The following is a 25,683-nucleotide window of genomic DNA, read 5'->3' on the forward strand; positions in this document are numbered from 1 at the left end:
ACTGACTTGGAATTATGATTGCTTTCTACGGAGGATTAATTCAGAGTTTTCTCGTTGGCACTTAGGTCATATCCCCTAAAACATATTGAACTTTCAAAACAAAAGTGCTTTATTTGAACTCAAGTTTTGCATGGGAGCATAATGAAATCATATTTATTTCATCAAAAGAATTATAAGGGGCGGTGTAATGACTTATTCAAATGATGACACCAATGATTTTTTTTTATAAACTACCAGATCCTTTAATTAAATAATGTGTTCAAGTCAATAAATGGTAGCCTGACACCATAAACATTAACGTAGCATCCCAAATTATAAACTTTTGTTCAAGGTTTTGGGAGAGGGGGATTATATATTAAATAGTAACATCAGACTATCCACTCAAGTGAATTCATAACTAAAATTGTTAATAACAACCATGAAAGAAATAAAGCATTTATAAAATGTGTTTTGAATACATGCAATATCACAGCCCTGTAATATGAGGTGGGATTACAAAACTAGGAAAAATGAACAAGGAACCAGCTCTCGATGTGCTTACATCATACTGTAAAAATTCCTAAGATAATATAATCTAATGACTATAAGAAAAGGAATAGTTTAAAACACCAGTTTTCTCATTTATTCAATGAAGATAATAATTTCAACTAACACATAGGTTATCATATGATCAAACGAAGCAATGCATGTAAAGTATTTATCTGAATGGTTGGCACATGAGATATACACACAGATGGTAATCAGCTTATGAATATGTCAATCCAAGCATGTCCACATGTACAAATTTATAAGTATAAATTTAGTTTACTTATTTTAGATATTTATTTATATAGAGTTTTATTGTATTTTGACTATCTCCATAATCATTCTTTCTGATATTGTGCTTCTATCACAATTTAGCACAAAGAAACTAATGTTTAGCATATGTAACATGTAAAATTTGGCATAGCAGATTGAAAATAGGTATGTATTACTGATAAACTGACATGCTAAGTTAAAAGTTAGAGGTCATATAGTAGGAATCATACCCATAATAGGTAGCTCTTTTAGATTAGCTTCTTAACAATAAGCATGTAATGTTCCTCTATGTCTTTTCTTTTTTTTTTATATATAATAAATTTTATTTTTATATTCCCCATACAATTGCAACCCCCCATTCTGATCCCAATCCCTCCCCTCCCGCCCACCCCCCCAAAAGTGTCTCTGTTTCATAGTTTTTTGTTGATTCTGATTTTCACTTTCTTATAGTTATTCATTTTCCTGGTCCCTTATTTAAGTTTTCTAGATTCCTGCTATGAGTGAGACCATCCGCTATTTTTCTTTTTCTTTCTGGCTTATTTCACTGAGCATGATCCCTTCCAGCGCCATCCATGTTGCTGCAAATCGCATGTGTTCACCTTTTTTGAACGCTGAGTAATATTCCATGGTGTATATGTACCACATCTTCTTGATCCAGTCATCTATTTTTGGGCATTTGGGTTGTTTCCAAAGCTTAGCTATTGTAAACAGTGCTGCTATAAACATAGGGGTGCAGGTGTTCTTTGGAATTGATGTTTCTGTGTCCTTTGGGTAAATACCTAGGAGTGGAATTGCTGGATCATATGGAAGCTCTATGTTTAGTAGGTCCAGAAATCTCCACACAGCTCTCCATAGTGGTGGGACCAGTTTGCACTCCCACCAACAGTGCAGGAGAGTTCCTTTTTCTCCACACCCTCGCCAACATTTGTTGTTGCTAGTTTTTTTTAAGATGTGCCATTCTCACTGGTGTAAGATGGTATCTCATGGTAGTTTTGATTTGCATTTCCCTGATTACAAGTGATGTTGAACATTTTTTCATACGCCTGTTGGCCATTTGCATTTCTTCTTCAGAGAAGTTTCTTTTTAGCTCTTCTGCCCATTTTTTGACTGGATTATTTTCTTTGTTGTTGTTGAGTCTCATCAGCTCTTTGCAGATTTTTGTGATCAGTCCTTTATCATTAGTGTTGTGTGCAAAAATGTTCTCCCAGTTGGTGGGGTTTCTCTTTGTTTTTGTTATTGTATCTTTTGCTGTGCAGAAGCTCTTTAATTTGATGTAGTCCCAGCTGTTTATCTTTGCCTTCACTATCACTGCTTTGGGTGATGTGTCTATAAAGATGTCTTTGATGTGCAAATCACGTAGTGTTTCGCCTGTATTTCCTTCTATATATTTTATGGTTTCAGGTCTTATGTCTAGTTCTTTAATCCATTTTGAGTTGATTTTTGTGTATGGTGTGAGGTAGTGGTCAAGCTTCATTCTTTTGCATGTAGCGACCCAATTTTCCCAGCACCATTTATTGAACAAACTTTCCTTGCTCCAATGCATAGTCTTTGCTCCTTTGTCAAAGATTAGTTGACCATAAATCTGTGGGTTTATTTCTGGATTTTCTATTCGATTCCATTGGTCTGTATGTCTGTTCTTGTTCCAATACCATGCAGTTTTGATGATTATGGCTTTGTAGTATAGTTTGAAGTCTGGGAGTGTGATGCCTCCATTCCCTTCTTTTTTTTTCAGGAGAGCTTTGGCTATTCGGGGTTTTTTGTGATTCCATATGAATTTCATCAATAATTGTTCTATTTCTTTGAAGAATGACATTGAAATTTTGATTGGAATAGCATTGAATCTGTATATTGCTTTTGGTAGGATGGCCATTTTAATAATGTTTATTCTTCCAATCCATGAGCAGGGGATGTTTTTCCATTTCTTTGTGTCTTCTTCTATTTCTTTTAACAGTGTTTTATAGTTTTCTTTGTATAGGTCCTTTACCTCTTTTGTTAGATTTATTCCCAAATATTTGATTTTTTTTGTTTCAATAATAAAAGGGATGTTTTTTTTTATTTCTTCTTCTTCAGATTTATTGTTTGTGTATAGGAAGGCTACTGACTTTTGCGTGTTGATTTTGTATCCTGCCACTTTACTGAACTGATTGATTAGTTGAATTAGTTTTTCTGTGGAGTTTTTGGGGTTCTCTACGTATATTATCATATCATCTGAAAATAGTGATAGTTTGACTTCTTCTTTTCCTATTTGGATTCCTTGTATGTCTTTCTCTTGTCTTATTGCTCTGGCTAGGACTTCCAGTATTATATTGAAAAGCAGTGGTGAGAGTGGACATCCTTGTCTTGTTCCAGATCTTAATGGAATTGCTTTCAGCTTTTCACCATTGAGAATGATACTGGCTGTTGGCTTGTCATAGATGGCCTTTATGATGTTGAGGTATGTTCCTTGTATCCCAAGAATTTCAAGGGCTTTTATCATGAATGGGTGTTGCACTTTGTCGAAAGCTTTCTCAGCATCTATTGATATTATCATATGGTTTTTATATTTCTTTTTGTTGATGTGTTGGATAACACTGATTGATTTTCGGATGTTAAACCATCCTTACGTCCCTGGAATGAATCCTACTTGGTCGTGGTGAATTATCTTATGGATACATTGTTGGATTCTGATAGCTAAAATTTTATTGAGGATTTTTGCATCAGTGTTCATTAGGGAGATTGGCCTGTAGTTTTCCTTTTTTGTGTTGTCCTTGTTCAGTTTTGGTATTAGTGTAATGTTGGCTTCATAGAACGTATTTGGGATTGTCCCTTCCTTCTCAATTTTTTGGAAGAGTTTGTGAAGGATAGGCACTAATTCATCTCTGAATGTTTGGTAGAATTCATTTGTAAATCCATCAGGTCCTGGGCTTTTGTTTTTGGGGAGGTTTTTGATTACCATTTCAATTTCGCTGCTTGTAATTGGTCTGTTTAGGTGTTCTATTTCTTCTTTATCTAGCTTTGGGTGATTGTAGAGTTGTAGGAATTTGTCCATCTCCTCTAGATTGTTGAACTTGTTTCCATATAACTGTTCATAGTAGTTACTGATTATTCTTTTGATTTCTGCTGTGTCCGTTGTGATTTCTCCTCTTTCATTTGTGATCCTGTTTATTTGTGCTTTCTCCCTTTTTTCCTTTGTGAGCCTGGCTAGAGGTTTGTCTATTTTATTGATTTTTTCAAAGAACCAGCTCTTGGTTTCATTGATCTTTTGGATTGTATTTTTAGTTTCAATTTCATTTATTTCTGCTTTGGTTTTTATTCTTTTTTTCTACTGGTTTTGGGTTTTTTTTGTTGTTCTTTTTCTAGATCTTTGAGCTTCGAGATTAGGTTGTTTCTTTGAGTTCTTTCTTGTTGCTTGATGTGAGCTTTTATTGCTATATATTTTCCTCTTATTACTGCTTTTGCTGCATCCCATACATTTAGGATATTGGTGTCCTCCTTGTCATTCAATTCAAAGAATTTTTTAATTTCTTCTTTGATCTCCTCATTAGTCCAGTGGTCTTCCAGTAGTGTGGTTTTTAATCTCCATGAGGTAGGAAAGTTCCTTGCCTTCTTTTTATGGTTTATTTCTAGTTTGATGCCTTCATGGTCAGAAAAGATGGTTGGTATGATTTCAATCTTTGTGTATCTGTTGATGTTTGTCCTGTGCCCCAGTATGGGATCGATCCTGGAGAATGAGCCGTGTGCGCTTGAGAAAAATGTTTACTCCGTTTTTTTGGGGGTTAGTGTTCTATAGATGTCTGTTAAGCCCAAATGCTCTAGGTCCTTATTTAGAGCTTTAGTTTCTTTACTTATTTTTTGTCTTGTTGATCTATCCATTGTTGATAGTGGTGTGTTGAAGTCTCCCACTACGTGTTTTCTCTGATGTCTGTTTTCAGAGAGGACCAACAGTTGTCTGATATATTTTGGCGCTCCTTCGTTTGGTGAGTATATGTTAATGAGTGTTATTTCTTCTTGAAGTATTGTCCCCTTGATCATAATGTAGTGGCCATTGGGGTCTCTTTTTATTTTTTTGAGTTTGAAGTCTGTTTTATCTAAGTATAGCTGTTCCTGCTTTCTTTTTTGGTCCATTTGCTTGTAGGATTGTTTTCCATCCTTTAACTTTGAGCCTATTTTTATCTTTTGTAGCTAAATGTGTTTCCTGGAGACAGCAAAAGGTTGGGTTTTGTTTCTTAATCCAGGCTGCAACTCTGTGTCTTTTTATTGAAGAGTTTAGTCCATTTACATTTAGAGTTAATATTGATATGTTAGCATCTGTATTTGCCATTGTTTGTCTTTCCTTTGATTTTATTTATTCTTTTAATAACTTTTTTTTTTTTTGGCCTTCTTTCGTTGTTATTCATCCCTCTGAGGTTCTGGCTTTAGGATTCCTTGTAGTATTTTTTGGAGTGGGGGTTTAGTCGTAATGAAATTCCAGAGTTTCTGTTTGTCTGGGAAGGTCCTTATTCTTTCTTCATAGAGGAAGGAGAGCTTTGCGGGATAGAGTATTCTTGGTTGGCATCTGTTTTCTTGGAGTCTGTTGACTATGTCCCTCCACTCTCTCCTTGCCCGTAGTGTTTCTTCAGAGAAGTCCGATGTCAGCCTGATTGGTTTTCCTTTGAATGTTATCTGTTTCTTCCCTCTTGTCAGCTTCATTATTTTTTCCTTGTCCTGGATTCTTGGGAGCTTTACTATTATGTGTCTTGCTGTATTTTTCCTTTCGTCATGGAAGTTTGGTGTTCTTCTTGCTTCTTGTATATCAATTTTCAGCTCCTGCTTCACATTTGGGAAGTTCTCTTCAATTATCTCCTGGAATATTTTCTCTGTTCCTACATCTCTCTCCTCTCCTTCTGGAATTCCTATAACTCTTATATTTCCTCTCCTCATGGAGTCAGATAGTTCCCGAAGTCTTTCTTCATTCTTTTTCCTTCGTACTTCTCTTTCCTTTTCTGTTTTGGTTCTTTTTATTTCTGTGTCTTCAAGAGTATTTATTCGCTCTTCCATTTCATCTATTCTGCTTTCATTGCTTTTCCTAGAGTTCTTTAGTTCCTCCATTAATTCTTTGATCTCCTGCATTTCTTTTGCTTCCCTCTTTACGGACTCAATTTCATTCTTCTGATCATTGATTATTTTTCTCATATCATTGTTTTCCTTTATGACTTCTGTCAGTTTTTTAATCACAGCAATTTTAAATTCTCTTTCTGGAAGTCTCAGAAGTTCTTCCATGTTACTGTCATTGTAATCTGGAGGGTGGTTTTCTTTTTGTGGTGTGCTTTTTTCCTGAGGAGTTGTTAGGTTGCGTGTGGTTCTTCTACTTCCTACTGTCTGTTTTCTTATTTGTCGTATGCATTGGGACACTGTGTTGCTCGGACTGGCCGGCATCTTGGGCGAACTTCTCCGCTCCCCTCTGGCTCCTCCAGGAGCCATCTCTGGCTTCTGAGGGAGCTTTCTGCTGGTTTCAGGCAGTCTTTACTGAAGAAATGTTCCTGTTCTAAAATGGCGACGCGGGACTCAGTCCCTGCGCTTCCGGTCTCAGGCACACTCTTCTGCGCACCCGGTCTGCCCCGGCCGTGGGTGCCTGTTCCCTCTGTGGGCTCAGACTGCTAGTCGGAAGGGGCCTGGCGTGGGCTAACTTCCCAGCTGGCCACTGTCTCCCCTGGGAGCCTTCTGCCCTTTTCAAGCAGTCTTAAGAAATTTCCCTGTTCTATGGGGTTTTAGTGACTTTTTTTTCCTGGTCGCTAGGTGGCGCCACAGATCTCTCCTATTGTCCTTGGGGGGGCTGTTTTTTGCCCCACCCCCACCCCGTGGGACAGGGAACAGAGCGGGAATGGTAGGGTAAACCTCAACGGCTTTGGGGTGCTGTGTCTGCCTTGTGCCCCACCGTCGTGGAGAACCCACGCCCCGAATTTCGTGCCCCGGGTCTCAGTTCCAAAGCCCTCAGGTCCAGGACACGGGCTGTAGCCCAGTTCAGTGGTGCGGGAATGGCGCCTTTTGCACCCCGCTCCCGTGCCTGGGCGCCTGGTTCCTGCTTACTCAGTGAGGGACTTTCACCCCAGTGAGGGCCTCTGCGCGTCTCCCCGCTAGCCTAGGTCGCAGGCGTGGGGACCTGGGCAGCCACGATCCTGATCCACGTTTGCTTTTCAAGTGCGCCAAGCGCGCCGCTTTTCTGCGCAAGCTTACCGGCGGGCCTGGGGCTGTGTGCGCGTCTCCAGAGTCTTTGTTCTTCTCTAAAGGCACCTGGAGCTGTTCGCTCACCGCTGCAGCGAATCCTGCAGGGTTCTCCACTGCTCCCATTCACAGGGTGTGGTGGCTGCAATAGTTCCTTTCCACTCACAGTCCCGCTTGCTGCGTAGTTTGTTCTTGTTGGTCATTTTAGTTTGTTTTTTTTTTCCTCCTCTCTGCTGGTTGGAGAGTGCCCACTCTGTGGGTGGGGGAGGGGAGCGGGGTTCTGCGCTTTCCTCCCTTCTGGTCCTCTTTTATGGCAACTTTCTTCTTCAGGTAGTTTGCTGGAGTCGTCCGTTTATCTTCCGTGTCCCAGTTCTCACTGGGACCTGCCGCTTTTCCTCCCTATTAACTTTTTTTAATGGGAGATCTTACTCACAGCGTCTCCTAGCCGCCATGTTGCTCCGCCCTCTCCTCCCAATGATTGTTTTTGCTACAAAACAAAATGGTTAAGTATCTGTACATGTATAAATAAAAAGGACTTTGTTAATGTAACTGAAGAGTACTACATCATATGTTCTCTTTCTGAGTTTCAAAATAAAAAAGATAATCTTTAAATATATTTTGGATGAAAAGTTTGCATTCTACACTAAGTTTTCAAGATGGAATAGATTTAAATTGTTCCCAATTTTATCTAAGAATGTTCTTAAATTTGTATTTTAATCCAACCTAAATTCAGGTTCAACTAGAATAGCAAAGTAAAAGAGCTTTTACTTGAGTGCAATATCATTCTGAGTTGGATCAAGGTAACCAAAATGTGACCAGTCTTCTTAAGTAAAAAAAATTCATATGGTTGCTCCAATATAGAAAAATTCAGTAAGTAAACAGAGAAAGTCATGATTTAAAAAAAAAACACATTAAATTCAGATGAAAACAGAGAAGGTATAAAACAATTACTTGAGTATTTCTAACTCAATCTGTGTTTTGTATATATCTTTGTTTTCACAATCTTACCCACTTCTCAATAATCATGTTCAGAATGAGATCATTCAAAAAAGAAATACAGCAGCTGAAAGAACTTCCTGTATACTAAATGCTTGCTCTGCCTCGGAACCAAAACATTCTATTAACTTGAGTTCAATGGGGTGTTAAATTTTCCTATAATCGTCACTTCCAAAACAAACCCTATCAACCTGACAGTATGATCTCAAAAAATGAGCAAAGGACTTGAATAGCTATTTCGCCAAAGAAGAGATACAAATGACTACCAAGCACATGAAGATGCTTAATATCATCAGTCATTAGGGAAGTGCAAATCAAAATTATCATTTTATACCTCATCACACCTCTAGAATGGCTTTTTTTTCAAAAAGGAAAATGACAAGTGTTGGTGAAGATTTGGAGAAATTGGAACCCTCATGATTGCTGGTGGGAATATACAATGGTGCAGCGGCTGTGGCAAACAGTTTGCTGTTTTTCAAGTATTTAACAGAATAACCCTATGTGCCATAAATTCCACTCTTAGGTGAACACCAGAAGAATTGAAAAAAAAAAAGAATCAAACAGGCACTTTCATACTGATGTTCAAAGTAGCATTATTTCAGAGTAGAGGAAACGTGAAAACAAGTGCCCACTAACTGATGAGGGAATTTTTTAAAATGTAGTGTATATACAGTGGAATAGTATTCAGTCATAAAAAGGAAGTACTAGCACATACTATGACAGGAATGAACCTTGACATTATGCTAAGTGAAATAGCATTCACAAAAAGACAATTATGATTCCTCTTATATGTGGTGCCTAGAGTAGGCAAATTCATAGAGACAGAGATAGAAGTGGAGGTTACTTGGGGTGGGGGAAGGGAAGTGGGGAGTTATTATTTATTGGGTACAGAGTTTCTGTTTGAGATAATGAAATTTTTCTGGAAACAGATAATGGTCATAGTTGCACAACATTGTGAACGTACACAGTGCCACTGAATTGTACACTTGAAAATGGTTAAAATAGTAACTCTGAGGACAAAAAAATACATAAAAGGATTCAGTGTTTCAAAATCTGACGACGATGGGAGAGGGGAGGAGAGGGCGAGGAGGGAGGAAGGAAGGGGGGTCTTAAAGCAAGGGGGGACTGAGCTCCCTGTCAGCAACTTCAGCGTGTCATTGGTACAGCCATGTCACCTGATGAATTTTCTTAAATCAAAATTTCTATCCAAAATGACTAGCAGGTCAACGGGCCAATAAAACATGCGCCCCCATTCTATTTCCAGTTATGCCCGAGTTAATTAAAAGAACATGTCCCGCTCAACTGAGCACTTATGCTTTGAGTTTAAATATAAACAACCATAAGGGGTTTGCTGTATTTACTCTTATTTTCTTCAACAGTTCAACACACACACACACACACACAAAACCTTTTTAACTTAGTTTGGGGACAAAACTTGGATTTGTCTGAGGCCATCACATCTGCAACGCCTCTACCCATCTGCACGGCTTGCTCAGGGCAGGTGGGTGCAAGTCACAGTCACGCCAAGAGGCCTGCACCCCGGAAGCCCGGCGCCTCGGCCGGACGGGGCGCTCCCTCCGAAGGGTCCCCCCACAACTCCGAGAACTGCACCCTGGTTTCTCACCCGCTGTAAACGAGCCCGTCTGTTGTTCTCTGGGCGGCTCCAAAGGATCCTGGGAGTTAGGGGAGGGGCCAGAGGGCAAAAGTCAAACGTTAGCACAAGGTGCAGAGCGAATAGATACACGCTTACCAGCCAGTTGCTGTGCGTCTTCTCAAATCTTCCCACCACGTCCACCATTTCTCTCACCCGGTAGGCCCGGGATCCCGCCCCTCCTTCTAGGCCCCGCCCCTCGAGGTTCCATTTAGCCAATCATCAGGCTGGCTCTGGTCAGTGCGGGCCAATCCCGAACGCGTTAACTTTGAGCGGGAAAGACTCAGAAGCTGCGAGAGAGCGAGGTAGGCTAACAGCTCCTTAGTCTAGTCTGGGTGGGGCTGGGGTCGGGCGGGGGTAACAGGCCCTGGAGGCCTGTCCATTGGCTGGGCAACCGGCCAATGAAGGGGTGCGAAGCGTGGGGCGGGCCTCCAGGGAGGGGGCGGGGCGGGGCGGGGCGAGGCGAGGCGGGGCGGGTCGCGTGCCGGGTCTCGAGCCCGGGATAGGCAATGTAACGGCCTCTGCCCCCGCCCCTCCCTTCTCGCTAGGGCCCCGCCACCCACAGACCCGCTCCAGGCAGCGCCCGGGGCGGCTGCGGTAGCGGCTGAGGGAGCCGGGCCTCGACGCCCCCCCTCACCCCCGTACCCCAGGAGCTGTACCTAGCCCAGGAGGGGCTGGGGGGCCCCATGGAGGTGAGAGGCGGAGACACCTGCCGGCCCCCTCACCCCCCAGGCCCGAGGGAGGGACCTGAGGTAACCGGTGGGGAGGTCAGGGGCGGGTGGCGGGCAGGCTCGGAGGATGGTGACCGTGAGGAGAGGCTGAGGCGCGGGAGCGCTCCCGGACGCGGTTCTCAGAGGAGGCCGGGTCGGGGGAGAGGGCAGGTCGTCGGTGAGGCGCCCCGGAGGGAGCCCGGGCCGCGCCGCAGCGGCAGGTGGGGGGCGCGGTGACCGGGGGCCGGGCAGGGCGTCGCGGCGCGGGCTGACAGGCTGCGCGGCCGGGACGCGGGTCTCCGCGACGCCGGGGCCTCCGCCGTCGCCCGCACGTCGGGCCGCCGCCTGCACGTCGCGCCGTCGCGGGCGGCGAGTGCCTGGCGGGGCCGGTGGCGGGGCGGGCGCGGAGGCGGCCCCCGAGTGTCCCGGCGAGGTGGAACCCCCTTTCCCCGCCGTGACGTCCTCCCCTTCCCCACTCCTGTTTCGCGCAGCCTAAGGTGGCGTTCCGGGGAGGTGCGAACCGCTGCTGGAACCTCGGCGCCGACACCAGCCGATTAACAGACGTGTTCAACAGCGTGATGCTGACCGGCTCCGCTTCCTTCTATGATTGCTACAAATCGCAGGTCCTTTCATGCATTGCGCCCTATGTTAGTGGATTTATCCGCTGACCCGAGGCGGTTCGCGTAGGTGTTCAAATTGCTCCAAGGTTAGGACGGCCAGGGACGCCCCTCGCCGCAGTTGGAGTAGAGTGGGCAGCGCACATGCTTTGCTTTGAAAACAGGTTAAGAGTGAGATTTTTCATTGACTCGTTTTCATCTTGTTCTCAGCATCACAGGATGCCAGAAATGTCAAAAAAAAAAAAAAAAAAAACAACTCCGTATTTACTTCGCGTAAGACCATAAAATATTTTCCCCTTCAAGTATTTATTGCTAGCTGTTCCTAACGGAGCGCTGATAATTTAAAGGTGAAAACAAATATTTTTACCCCTTTATTCTCTAGCTTTAATGATGTCTCGGATTATATACTTTTTCACATAAATCATTTCGTTTTGTTAATGATGTTATATCAGGGTTAGGGTAATGTGAGTCATTTTCCTTTGAAATAATTTCATGTAGAGATCGAGAACTGAGGCTCAAAGAACTGGATGTGTGCCCTGTATGACAAAGCCCAGACGAACTTAGGTCTTATCACTCCCAAGACCAGCATTCCTCTGCTCTCTATAATGTTTATTTCACTACTAAAATTTACTTGCATTTAATTTTACTTAAGTATATTAAGGATATAAGTAATACATTTTGCAGTTATATAAGACTATAGATCAAAATATTTGCATGCCGACTTCCATAAATGTTTCAACTGAAAAGGTTTCAGATAATTACTGTGTGATTGTTTGACCCTACCACATTAGTTTCTTGTTTTATTCTACAATATGAAATTTAAATCATATTTTATTCTACAATATTTAAATCACGTTTTATTCTACAATATTTAAATTTAAATGATTTAATTTTTTAATGCAAAATGTACTTGAAAGAATACCCCCAAAATATATTTAGTGTCAAATACTGTTTACCTCATTTGATATCACATAATCTGAAGAAATACCTTTTGTCTAAAGAACTATTTTTAAAAGGTGAACAATTATGTCACTTTGAATACTTCACACCTAAGGTCGACCAATAATCAAAACTTTAGAACTAAAGGAATAAAATTACGGAAGGTTCTAAAGATAAAAGCCTTTGTAAAAGTTAATTAACAAATTCTGGGAAGGTAGTTCTTAGCAAAATCCCTTCTGTGACACATTTACCCTAGCTCCAGAATAATTGTCATAAAATATTTGAGAATCTTGAAGATGGGTGATTGGAAGACATTGACTTTTTTATTTTATTAGTAAAGTATAAACTCAGCTTTATATATTTAAAATGTTTTTCAATTATATATACAAAGAGCAAAAATTTAGGGATACCTTGATTTAAAAAAAAAGTTAGAAGAACTCTGATAGAGATATAAATTTTGATTAAGAGAATAAAAGCAATTAGAAAATATTTGTAGCTGGATTTTTATATATGTATGCAAATATGTATATGAAAATGCTATTTCTGTTATGGTTATATCTGGATATTTATAGTTATTACATCTCAGGTTTTATTACTGGATTTTGGAGCATTAAAAACAATCTTTAAAGCCACATTTTCTAGAACAAGATATAGTATATATAAATTAACTTAATCTTTTTAATTTGTTAACTGTTCAAGTTATGCCATTCTCTTAAGTATTTTTAATTATTTTCACTATCTCAATCACTTTTGAAAGGCAGCAGGACTTTAAATAATTAAAATCTTAAAATTTAAAATTTTCATCTTATTTACTCAAAGTTCATTACAGAAACATTCTCCAAAAAAAGAAAAAGGAACTTCATTTATTTCCGATTATAGTAATATCCTTAAATTTTCTGAAGCAGTTAACAGTTTATGTATCATCTCATTTTTTAAATATATTTTGGAAACAGAAACTAGGCTGACAATTAGAGATATTAATAAAAATATCCCTGAGTAGGAGTAAGAAGGCCTTAATCTTAGTTTTAATATCATCACCTATAGGTTGAATAAATTGCAGCTTTAAGCTCCTTGTTTTTAAAATACAATTTCCATTTCACAGGGTTGACTCAGTACAATAATGTATGTGGAATCTCTAGGAAAATTCTCTGTAACTGTATGTTAAATTTTATTTCACAGATTGGGGGAAACTTGGCTGAGTTTTGTAAATGATTTATTAAAATTAACATTGCTAGTGTCCACATAATCTGTTCAAAAATGTAAAACTGCAATAAATGTAGGTGTTTTATACAAGTGCCAACCAGGGGCCAAATCTGCCAGTTTTTGTAAACAATATTTTATTGGAACATAGCTACGCCCATTTGTTTATATATTGTCTATGTTTGCTTTGGTGCTGGAATAATAGAGTTGACAAGTTTCAATAGACACTTTACAAGCCAGCAAACTCTAAAATAAACTCTCTTGACAGAAAGTTTGCCAACCCTTAGTGTAAAGTAGCTGTGTCTAATCTCATTTTAAGCCTCCTAAATCTTATACCTGTGTTATTTCCTTTAATTTCTTGTTATTTTGCTACTATTCTGTAATAAATAGTTTTTATATATCTGATAAACAAACATTTCTTTAACATTTCAGAGTGAAGACAATATTGACTTACGACAGACCTATACTCCACTTTCCTCACCAACAGAATATTCCAATTCTGTAGATTCTTCACTTTTCTATGCACCATGGTCTACTTATGGAGATGATATTAAACAGCCTTCTAATTCTCAGATCAATGTGAAGAACAGGTAAATTAATAAAGACGATGTCTCACGTTAAATGAAATGCTAAGTTTGATTATATCGAACCCAGTTATATTACCTTTTTGTTCCTTTAGGTCATCATTTTAATGTTAGAGCATTATAATTTTATGGTCATCAAACTTTGAGGAAACCTTAAGGTGGGCAGTTATGTGTATGTAATTTTTAGCTTACTACTTTTAAAAATTCATTAGTGGGAATCCTTGGTAAATCTTAAGTTTTTCTCTCTAAAGATAACGTAAAAGAGGGCCTCCCTGGTGGCACAAGGGGTTAAGCAATGCACTATGAAGCAATCCGCAGCCTCTGCAGCACGAGTTCAATCCCCGGCCAGCCAGGGAGAAACCCACATGGCCCAGCAGACCTCTCCTGTCTTGCCCGCTGCTCCCCTCAGCAGTGTATTTCAGTTACTCTGCCTGTTCTGTTCCCCACTCTGTCTCTGGTGAATCCTCTCACCCCCCGCATCTCTGGCCTGTACCCCAGCTTTTGTATGTATAAATAAATAAATCTTTAAAAAAAAAAGATAATGTAAATGAGTTATACTTTTTAGATCTATTTTTTATCCAATTCTAAATTTTTAGTAATTTTTTTCTTTACAAGTATATAATAGTTTATCAAATATAATATACTTTTAATTATTTTTCTGTTCAGTTCCACAAATCATAAGAACCCACTCTATGCCAGCTTTTTTCCTACTAAAATATTAGAATTAACATGGCAAATATTGTCCCTGCCTTATAGATCTTAAAATTATGGTAATGATAATGACATGCCAGGTGTAGGTATACTGAGGGTTATAAAAGGAATTATGTAGGGTCTCCCCGGTGGCACAGCGGGTTCACAGACAGCACTGTGAAGCTGTCTGCAGCCTCTGCAGCACAGGTTGGATTTCCATTCAGCCAGGGAGAAACCCACATGGCGCAGCAGGCCTCCCCTGCCTCATCCCCTGCTCCCCTCAGCAGCAGATCTCTCCTGCCTCGCCCCCTGCTCCCTACAGCAGTGTCTTTGGTCCGCCTCCCTGTTCTGCTCCCTGCTCTGTCTCTGGTGAATTCTCTCACCCTCCTGCGCCTCTGACCTGTACCCTAGTTCTTGTATAAATAAATAAATCTTTTTAAAAAATAAAAAATAGGGCCTCCCCTGGTGGCACAGCACTGGGCTGCGAAGCTGCCCGCAGCCTCTGCAGTGCTGGTTCGATCCCTGGTCACCGGGCGAGGGTCCCACATGGCGCATAGACCTCTCCTGCCGCCCGCTGCTCCCCTAGGCAGTGTATTTCGTCAGTCTACCTGTTATGTTCCCCACTCTGGCTCTGGTGAATTCTCTCAACCTCCTGCGCTTCTGACTGTACCCAGTGCTTATATAAATAAATACATAAAATCTTTGGAAAAAAAATAAATTAAAATAAAAAATAAATGACAGTCTTTAAAAAATAATAAAAGGAATTATGTAAATCATGCACATTGTTGTAAACCAGTGTTACCTAAAAAAAAAAAACCCCAAAAAAACAGGAAATATAGGATATTATGAGAGTCTATTGCAAAGAGAAACCTAAGGGAATGACATTTACCTTTTCAATTATATACAAGAGGGCAGCTGATAAAGGCTGATGCATCGTTAGTTTATTCAGAAAATAGTTATTTATTAACTCTTGCTAAGATTAATAAATTTTCAAATTTTTGTAAATTATCTAGAATTTTATTAGAATACAACTGGGCCTCCCTGATGGCGCAGGGGTTAAAATCTCAGTGCTATCAATCTATCACCAGCCACTGCTGCATGAGTTTGATCCCTGGCTAGGGAGCTGACCCACATGGTGCAGCAGACCTCTCCTGTCATGCCCATTGCTCCCGTCAGCAGTGTATTTCAGTAGGTCTACCTGTTCTGCTCCCTATTCTGTCTCTGGTGAATCATCTCAGCCCCCCGCACCTCTGGCCTATACTCCAGTTCTAATATACGTAAATAAATAAAAATAAATATTTTAAAAAAGAAAGACTAGGGCCTCTCCGGTGGTTCAGCAGTTGAGCGCTGGCTTGCGAAGGTGCCCGCAGCCTCTGCAGCGCTGGTTTGATCCCCGGCCACCGGGCGAGGGTCCCACATGGCGCGCAGACCTCTCCTGCCGCCCGCTGCTCCCCTCAGCAGTGTACTTTGTCACTCTGCCTGTTCTATTCTCTGCTCTGGCTCTGATGAATTCTCTCACCCTCCCGCGCCTCTGACTGTACCCAGTGCTTGTATAAATAAATAAATAAATCTTTAAAAAAAAAAAGACTATATCTATATAATTCTACTAAGTTAATTGCATGTTCATTGAGAAAATTTAAACTTCACAGAAATATATAAAGGAAAATGGAAGTCTCTCAGCCCTGCATCCCCACTTTATAACAACTATTAACTGGTATATTACATTAAATATTGTTCTAGATCTATATTAGCACATTATTATACAAAAAAACTTATTGAATCTTCATGAAATAACAATTTAGTGGAGAAAAGCATTAGACTTGTAGGCAGAACTTTGGTTCTTTCAGCAAGAAAATAATAAAGTTTGACAAGTCATAGGCCCTTGCAAAGCACAAGTTTCTTAACACCTCAAGTCATCATTCATTCAACAGATATTAACTGAATGATTACTAATATCTGCATTCCTATGTTATATAAAGATTAATAAAATCTTTCAGTATTATGAGAATATGAGATATTTTTATTTGTAAAATGTCCTATGCTATGAAATGCCTGAAATATGAAGGAAAAAACAGTTATAATTTAAAACATATTACTTCTAAGAACAAATTATCCAAAAATCAAATTAAAAAAAAATTTATTTATTGGGCTTCCCTGAGGCACAAGAGGTTAAGACTGTGAAGCTATCTGCAGCCATTGCAGCACAAGTTCGATCCCTGGCTGGCCAGGGAGCTACCCACATGGCATAACAGACCTCTCCTGACTCACCCACTGCTCCCCTCAGCAGTGTTTTTCAGTGAATCTGCCTGTTCTGCTACCCACTCTGTCTCTGGTGAATCCTCTCACCCCCACATCTTTTTTTAAAGATTTATTTATTTATGTATACAAGAGCTGGGGTACAGGCCAGCTAGGTGGTGAGATGATTCACCAGAGACAGAGTGGGGAGCAGAACAGGTGGATCGACTGAAATACACTGCTGAGGGGAGCAGCAGGTGGTTGAGTCAGGAGGTCTGCTACATCATGTGGGTTGGCTCCCTGACTGGGGGTCAAACTCATGTTACAGTGGCTGGTGGTAGCTTGATAGCACCATGACTTTAACCCCTGTGCCACCAGGGAGGCCCCAAAAATCATAGTTGATAAGACACCATTTTCCATCTCCTTGTGGTTTTTATAATACAGAAGTATTATAATGTTAATTACTATGTAGGATTTCAGGTACATGGAACTCCAGTCATTACTTTGTCAAGGATTTAGGGATAGCCCCTACTTAAGGGACAGCTGCAATACTGCTGTGGTATCTAGGATGACTATATTACATTTTTGTTTTTTAATCCAACATTTATATAAAAGTCACAAAATAGAGCAGCAGAGTCATACAGTTTTCAAATCACAAATGAAAAAATCTTGTAAGTTTTGATGGAATGATGTAGTAAATGCTTTCAGGAGCAGCCATAGTACCAACCAGGTCTACCACATTATAGGTCAGAAATTTCTATCTTCGTCACCTAAAATGAATAACATGTGTTTTGGCGAAATAAGTAAGCATACGTTGTGAAGTGGACATAGGATTTGAAATGAAAAAGAAATATTTATGTAGCACAGAGACTATGCTAAAGTGGAGAATATTTTTTAGTTCCTTTTCCCTCTATTTGAAATGATGGTGTAGATTCAATTCACATATTTTATAGAAAAGTAATGGTAGAATAAATCTGGAAATAGAAATAAATATACTGAACTTTGCCATCGATAAAATGATTTATATGTGATATTCATTTATTTTTAGGATTCAAACAGAAAGAAATGACTATGGCAGTGAAACAGACTTATATGGACTTGTGTCTAATATTTTAGAAGAACAAGATAAGTCACAGCCATATTTTACTGAGGGGTTAGTATATAAGCTATATTGTATATAATAAGCTTTTAAATTCACACATACTAAGATTACCTTTCTTATTAACTTTTATTTAATAGAGGATGATCTAACATCTTAATTCAAATACTTATTTCTAAGAGTCTCAGTTATGCTGAAGTACTTGCCATACAATTGAAGTTTTAAGTCTAAGGTTTTATTTGCCATTAAAAACTTTCATTTGAAAAATTATTCTTGCAAATTCAGTTCTATTTCCTTTAAGTTCATGAACTAGTGAACTTTTTTCATGACTTAATATGTATAAATCCCAAGGATTTCTTGTACATATATCCAATATCCCATAGAATAAAACTCTCACTACTGCTGTGCAGTAATACATAGGGATTTTACTCATGTGGTAAAAATTTTTTAAATATGTTTTAATGGTTTTATTTGGATATGGAAGTCATATTACCCAAATGCTTTATTTCATGCATAGGGAAGCACACATTTAACCAATTAAAATATTTTAATTTCAGTAACAGTTTAAGAAAACATCTTTTTTCATTTAAAAAATTGCGGTGAACAACACTTTTGTGTAACTTAAAGGAAAAACTTATTTTGTTTTCTGTTTACCCAAGATAAACAGTTCATACAAGGCCATGCAGACACTGGCCTCTGGCCTTAGTTGATGCCTCTTGGTAAAGTACAGTGGAAACACTAAAATTAAAATGCATGCTTATATAGCATATAGCACATTTCTAGTAATAGAAAATTATTTGGAGGCAAAGTTGGAAAGGGTTGGAGGTGAGCTATGGGGCAAGACAAATTATTTCAAAAATCTTTCCTATCTTCTCCATTGAGGAAATAGTCTTTTAAAAGCTAAGTTGTAAATAAAATTATAAAACCTAAGTTGTAATTAAATATATTTACTTGTTCTAGGACCTGCTCCTCCAATTTAAAGTCAGTTTGGCCAATGAACACAAGCAGATTTGCAGATCACCATGACCTCTTAACAGAAACCAAAAGGCCAATAGATACAGCCATCTCTCAGCAAGCTTTTTATAGTGGTGAATCTGTGTCAGCAGTGGAAAAGCAATACCTGCATAATAGTAATCTCACACCACAACAAAAAATAGATGAACTTTATCATGGATTTACTGGTTTAGACCTTGAAGAACAATGGATGTACCCCTCACGAAGTGATCATTCTAACTGTTACAATATTCAGACAAATGATACAGCTAAGACAACATTCCAAGAATATCCATTTATCAAAAACTGTTTTACACCACCAACTGGTTTGTCTGACATCATGAAAGAATCAGGAGTTGATGCTTACCCTTATGGAAGAGAGAAAATATGTGCTAAAAGTCTTGAAGCACCACTGCAACAAAAAAGGGCTGAGATGTTTCTTTCCCAATTTAATAGATACAATGAAAATGCAGATTATTGTAGATACCCAGAATATGCTCATCCTAATAAGGCTAAACTTAATAAGTGTTCAAATTTTAGTGTCCAAGATAGTAAAAAATTAGCCAATGGCGCACCTGAAACACCAACTGTAGAAGCAGACACCTACACTAAGTTATTTCAGGTTAAACCAGCAAATCAAAAAAAGATGGAAGAGTCAATGCCTGACCAGCAAAATTTCACATTTCAAAAAACTACGCCACATCTGACAGAAAAACAGTTTGCAAAGGAAGCGACATTCACTGCTGATTTTGGCTTAAAATCAGAGTATGGACTAAAACCTCACACAGCTTGTCCAGCTAATAACGATTTTGTTAATGTCACAGAAAAGCAACAGTTTGCTAAACCTGACCCCCCAAATTCTGAGTTTTTTAAATCAATGAATTTATTATCAAACTCAGCAACATCTTCAGGAGGTATTAATTTAAACAGACCAACTTGGATGAATGTCCAAACAAAAAACACTCCTATTCCTTATAGAAATCAAGGTAACTTGATGAAATTAAATAGTCATTTAAGTGCAGCTTCAAAAGGTTCTAGCCATTCTTCAGATTTCCCCCAACTATCCACAAATATAACCCCAAATAGCAATTTATTTCAGAAGTATTGCCAAGAAAACCCTTCAGCATTTTCTAGTTTTGATTTTAGTTACAATGGTGCAGAAAGAATTCAATCTGTCAGTCACATGGAAGGACTGACAAAGACTGGAGAAGAAAATCTCTTTGAATCAGTTACTGATAAAAAAATAAAGCAGCCAAATGGATTTTGTGATAACTATTCAGCTCAGCAGTATGGGATCATTGAAAATGTAAACAAACATAATTTTCAAGCTAAGCCCCAGAGTGGACATTATGATCCTGAAGAAGGCCCAAAGCATTTAGATGGCTTATCTCAAAATGCCTATCAAGACCTGTTGGAATCACAGGGTCATTTTAATAGCCACAGACAGGGAAGTGGAGACAACAACATTAATAGCCGTGTGAGCCGCACACAGGCGTCATGCTTTTCTAATAATTATATGATGGGAGACTTAAGACATAATCAGAGTTTTCAACAACTTGGTTCAAATGGGTTTCCCCTAAGATCTACCCACCCATTTGGCCATTCAATTGTTCCACTGTTGGATTCCTATGATTTATTTTCTTATGATGACTTAAGCCATTTATACCCTTATTTTAATGATATGATGTATGGTGACAATTCCTTTTCTGGTTTTGTGCCAACTTTTGGATTTCAAAGACCAATTAAAACCCGTAGTGGACCAGCCAGTGAACTTCATATTCGTCTAGAGGAGTGCTATGAACAATGGAGAGCATTAGAAAAGGAGCGAAAAAAGGTAATACAAAATTATACATTTAGGAGTAACTGAGTATGTCCCCTCTACCTATTTTTTTTGTTTGTTTTCCTTCATGTGGTTTAAGAATATTTGTCTTATTTCTAAACTGAAGTTTTCTATAATAAGTACTATTAAGTCCATGATTAAAAAGGATTCAGTGCCTTGAAGACTAAAAAAACTTGGGATTAAAAATTATTTAGGGTCTTTTTAAAAAATCTTTTGTCTATGAAATAGCCTTTTTTCCCTTTAATGGGATAAACTTTTATTTGTTTAAATTTTTTAAATATATACTATCGGGGTGGTCAGGTGTTTAAATATATTAAGTATGACAGGAAAATACAGGGGTACTGTGATTTGTATTTCTTGCCTTTTGATACCAAAGCAGAATTTTTACTTAGAGGAGTCATTTTGAAATTATCAGGCCTAAGAGGAATATTATTCATGGTTGAATCATTTAGACAACTCAGCATCTAAAAATTATATAACTTTTTACAGACTGAATTGGCACTTGCCAAGAATTATCCAGGGAAAAAGGTATCCAGTACTAACAATACTCCAATTCCAAGGTTGACCTCCAACCCATCTAGAGTTGATCGCCTAATTGTGGATGAACTTCGAGAACAAGCCAGGGTAAGCTGCAAAACCATCATTTGTGTATTTTTAAATTGCTTGATAAAACTTTTAAACATTTCAACAATTTAGAGTTCTAAAAGATTTTTACATTATATTTATGCGTGACTCTTTGAAATACATTCTTTTTCACATTTGGTTCTAAAATTATGGTTAATATTTAGGAAGGAAACTAACCTCAATCATTTAAAAAGTAGCAGTAATAATTTAAATGCATTCTCTCAATCCCAAAGTGGCAGGGGACCTAAACCTTAAAAGAAAAAAATATTGAAAGCACAAATATCTTTTATAGGGTAAGTTCCATTTCTTAGTAACAAAATTTGTTTTCTAGCTTGTATTATACAAGATGATAAATTAACAGGGAATTACCATATTTCATTGTTTTAACCAGGCACTCATGAATTATTCAACAAACATTAAGTATATCCAGTGCTGTCTTACATAAACTGAAGTATGGGATCTATATAATGTTATACTCTTGTTTTGGAAAATTAGTGTATCACTTCAAATCCAATGTAAAGAATCCAAATGTTATGTCATTTTTTAATTTAACAAATAATTATTCCTCTCCTTTGTTATCTCAGAATTTTCCTTTAATTATTTTTTAAAATTTTATATATTTTTACATCATTTTTCATATTTGCACAATGTATGCATTTTCATCTTGGTTATAGTCGCCGTACAATTCCCACCCCCCGCCTTGTTTTGATCCTACTTGCTCCCCCTCGCCCCCCGTGTGTCTCTGCTTTATAGTTGCTTGTTGATTTTGATTTTTACTTTATTATAATTAGTCTTTTTACTGGTCCCTTATTTAGGTTTTCTAAATTCCTGCTGTGAGTGAGACCATCTTATCTCAGAATTTTCTAAGCAATTTTAATGAGTTACCTTTTTTCTTTTTGACTTTTCTCAGTTAAAAGCTTACAGTTTTCAAGTAAAATTTGATAAAAATTTCTGGGGAAAAGCAGGCAGTGAAATGGTTGCTGCTGTGATTACAAAAAGCCATTCTAGGAATTAGAAAAATCAGTATAAAAGTATATTTTATTTTATTCCTACTTATACCATACTGTCTTTAAACATAGATATAAACTACCGCAATAGAAAAAGATTGCTTTTATCTGCCTTCAGCCTTGATCAGTTGAAGTTTTTTTTATCAAATTTGTAAATTTTTTTGCAATGAAATTTAGCAGTGATAGTCAGATAGTGACAGGAGTTACAGCTAGATGTTCATATTATCTTATTTTTTCTTAAAATTGTTTTTTTATTATTCTCAGTAACTTGATTATTTGGAAGTTTTTAGAATTACATAAAATAGTTACAAAAACCTAACTTTCCATTTTTGTTTCACCCAGCATCATGTCAGGACACAGCAAACTTTCAATTATTTATTGAACATTATATTGTTGCTCTCACTTCTATTCATTTAATGGTTTTTTAAAAATGTTAGCAATTACGTGTGTTTGTGTACGTGCACGCACGCGTGTGTAGACAAACTGGGTGCAGGCCAGAGTTGCAGTGGGGTGAGACAGATTGGGGAGCAGAACAGGTGGATTTAGTGAAATACACTGCTAAGGGGAGCAGTAGGTGAGACAGGAGAGGTCTGCTGAACCATATGTGGGTTAGCACCCTGGCCAGGAACTGAACTCAGGCCATAGTGGTGACAGCGCTGAGATGTAACCCCTAGGCCACCAGGGAGGCCCACATTGAAGATTTTTTAAATTAACTTAATGACAGTATGGTAACATACCTTGTAAAAATTAAAATGTTTCCCTCAGGTTGTGACTTTACTAGGCAAAATGGAACGTCTTCGAAGCTCTCCCCTTCATGCCAATATCTCTACTGCTCTTGATAGACACTTGGAGTCCATTCATATTGTACAGTCACGTAGAAAGGATGAAATTGTTAATGCTTCAAATCGTCAGCGACAAGGAGTTCCTAGATGCCAAGATGACAGAGGTGAAATATTAATGTATATCTTTTTTGCTAAGGCAATGCAACAATTTGAATGTTGGAAAATAAGATTCCCAGGTTAAAAGGTTAGACTTCTCAGAGTTACAGTTATCTAAATTTATTCAAATTGGTAAATTACAGCCACATGATTTACTACAAAAGTACTTTGATCTATTTTGTTAATCTTACTCATTTAATCATAATAATTCCACCAAAATCTTTGCTCCTTCCAAAGCATATTGTCATACAAAACAGAAATAAAGTATCAGTACTTTTAAATATTAAGTCAAATACTTTGGTTAGCTCAGTTAATGGCCATATTCCCATTAATAATGTTTAATCATTTAGTAGCACAGCATTGGGATTTCTGAGGGTTAAGGGATACTTAAATGATATCTAATATGAATTGACCCTGAATGTTTCTTATACAGATGTTTTTGCCCTCGCTTCAGCAATTAAAGAGATGTGTGTGGCTACTCGGAAAGCACGCACCACCCTGTGGTGTGCACTGCAGATGACCTTGCCAAAAACAGCCAGTACAGCTGGCCAAACAGATGTGGAAAAGACTCTACAAGATATAGTAAACTGTGAAGATAAAGTCCTTGAAAACATAAATAGTAGCAATTCAATGAACCAGAGAAGTGAAGCAAACAAACATTAAGGAAATGCCAGCAGAAAGAAGAAAAAAAAGCTGATAAGTAAATGTATCAAGACATGCTAAAAAATTTTAATGAACTTGTCAAACTTGAAATTTTCAGTACATTAATTTTCTTTCAGGTTTAAAGTTAATACCTTAATGAAGTCTAACTTCTGTTTAAAAATCTTCTATTTGGAATGAATCAGATATAGTTTAAAGTGAACTCAAAGGTAAATTGACTACTCTAGAAGTTACAAGTAGTCAAAGTAAGTTTAAGTAAAATATTTCCTAACAGCTAAAATATTGCTTAAACCTATTCTGCAGTGCAGGTAAATGCAAATGTGAAATTCTTCTAGAAGATAAGTTTCATTTAGGTCTGCCTTAGTAAGTATAATTCCAAATAATGAATATAAGTGACTGTAACCCAATTATGGCTACAGTCTAGTAACCAAGACAAGTTTTGATTGTGATATAAAAGTGTTTTCCTTACAAAACTGGATAATACCTAGGAAATAAAGGAAAACAAGAATAAACCCAGTATTCATGTGAAAATTTAATATTTAAAAAACTACCATATTTATAAATTTGAAATCTTAGTGCCTACGTATATGGAGGGAAATGCATCAGATTCTCCTAAATTAGTGATAAAAGTGCCAGTGTAAAAACCATGCAAGTTACTGAATATAAAACCTGTTCAAATCATTTGTGTATATTCTTTAAAGTTTTATTATACTATCAATTATTAAATATTTCCAATTTTAAAGTATTTAAATTGAATCAAAAACAAAACATTTCCTTTATCTGGATCTTTTAGACTTGATGCTCAGTAACTAAAATAATGACTATTGTTTTAATACCCTTAGTTTTGCTGCCTTTTATGAGGGTATCACGAAGTTCTAAATGTATTTTTTTTAGGGTTAATCTTTAGTTTAGTTTATAATTGGTTAGTGTATATTTTGTGTAGTTATGTTCATTAGTTTGCTTCTGTGTTTTTTTTAAAAGAGCTCTTGAAAGCTTGGCTTTTTCTGTTTCTCATCACTTAATATCTTTGTATGGAATCCGAGTAATTTATTCATTAATATGAAATGTTGGCATTATGTGACTCAGAAGATCTTGGGTTTTAACATTTCTAGCATGAGTTAAACTATAATATAATGTACTGATGAAATTTAATTGAACTATCCTTAACTAGAAACACTGATGTTTTGAATGTTGGTGTTTTTCCTAGTTTTAGAAATCCTGGTATTAAAAAAAAAAGAGAGAGAGTGTAATCACACCACATAAATTTTCTTTAGATGATGTGCAGAAGAAACTGATTGAGAATGCAGGAGTAACTGTAGGAAGAAACATTTTGATCACTGATATACCTTAGAACTACCCAAATGAATTACATTGAGGGTAGTCAAATAAAATAGATCACCCCACCACAGTCACTGCATAGAAAGTGGTTAAGTTTGACATAAAACATGTTGGATGTTATGAAAACAAATATTGTACTGAATTTAGTCTCAGGAAAAAAAATAAATTACTTTGTTGAAAAATGTTTAGTTTTTGTGTGTATTTGTATTAGTTTCTAGTCAAATTGTATTTAACTGATAAGAATTTCTGGCTAAGTTTTTAAATTTCATTATACACAAAGAAACAATGTTGTTAGAAAAACAAATGCTATTGGATGTCTTTGGATCTTACCTGTAATAAAAGAATATGAAAAAATTTTGAGCCATTTTCCCAACTCTGCAATTGAGCATGCACTGCTGTTCCCACAATTCATTTCTCCCATATTCCCCATTTTATGTTGTAAAATTGAGATGAAAGAAATCTCAATCTGGGATTGTTAATCTAAAGATAAAAACACTAACTCTAGTAGTTTTACCACTTTCAGCCTTTGAAATAGATAGGACCATAGATTTTTTTTTTTAATTTAATTTATTTATACAAGCACT

General features: G+C 37.7%; 1 protein-coding gene and 1 long non-coding RNA gene across 4 annotated transcripts in view; one reads left to right on the forward strand and one right to left on the reverse strand.

Annotated features, from left to right (window-relative positions):
* Positions 1-9,717, reverse strand: part of LOC119231024 (uncharacterized) — a 54,646-nt gene extending 44,929 nt beyond the window's left edge. Inside the window, exon 1 of the long non-coding RNA XR_005121849.2 lies at positions 9,599-9,717. This is a non-coding gene — a long non-coding RNA (uncharacterized LOC119231024). The remainder of the gene's footprint in view (positions 1-9,598) is intronic.
* A 466-nt stretch (positions 9,718-10,183) lies between these two features.
* On the forward strand, positions 10,184-25,452 carry MEIOC (meiosis specific with coiled-coil domain). Of its 3 annotated transcripts, none has more exons than XM_037492639.2 (8): positions 10,184-10,317; positions 10,827-10,958; positions 13,524-13,681; positions 17,649-17,753; positions 18,660-20,526; positions 21,022-21,156; positions 22,929-23,109; positions 23,556-25,452. In XM_037492639.2, exons 1-8 carry the CDS (start codon positions 10,312-10,314, stop codon positions 23,762-23,764), a joined length of 2,793 nt encoding a protein of 930 aa, XP_037348536.1. In that variant the 5' UTR covers positions 10,184-10,311; the 3' UTR covers positions 23,765-25,452. The 3 variants fall into 3 exon arrangements, with proteins under 3 accessions (XP_037348536.1, XP_037348534.1, XP_037348535.1); XM_037492637.2 differs by having other exon boundaries at positions 10,184-10,377; positions 23,535-25,450; XM_037492638.2 differs by having other exon boundaries at positions 10,186-10,317; positions 23,535-25,452.
* The last annotated feature ends 231 nt before the right edge of the window (positions 25,453-25,683 follow it).

The sequence above is a fragment of the Talpa occidentalis genome, unplaced genomic scaffold (assembly GCF_014898055.3).
Source record: "Talpa occidentalis isolate TD23 unplaced genomic scaffold, MPIMG_talOcc4v2.1 talOcc4.7, whole genome shotgun sequence".
Classification (NCBI taxonomy): Eukaryota; Metazoa; Chordata; class Mammalia; order Eulipotyphla; family Talpidae; genus Talpa; species Talpa occidentalis.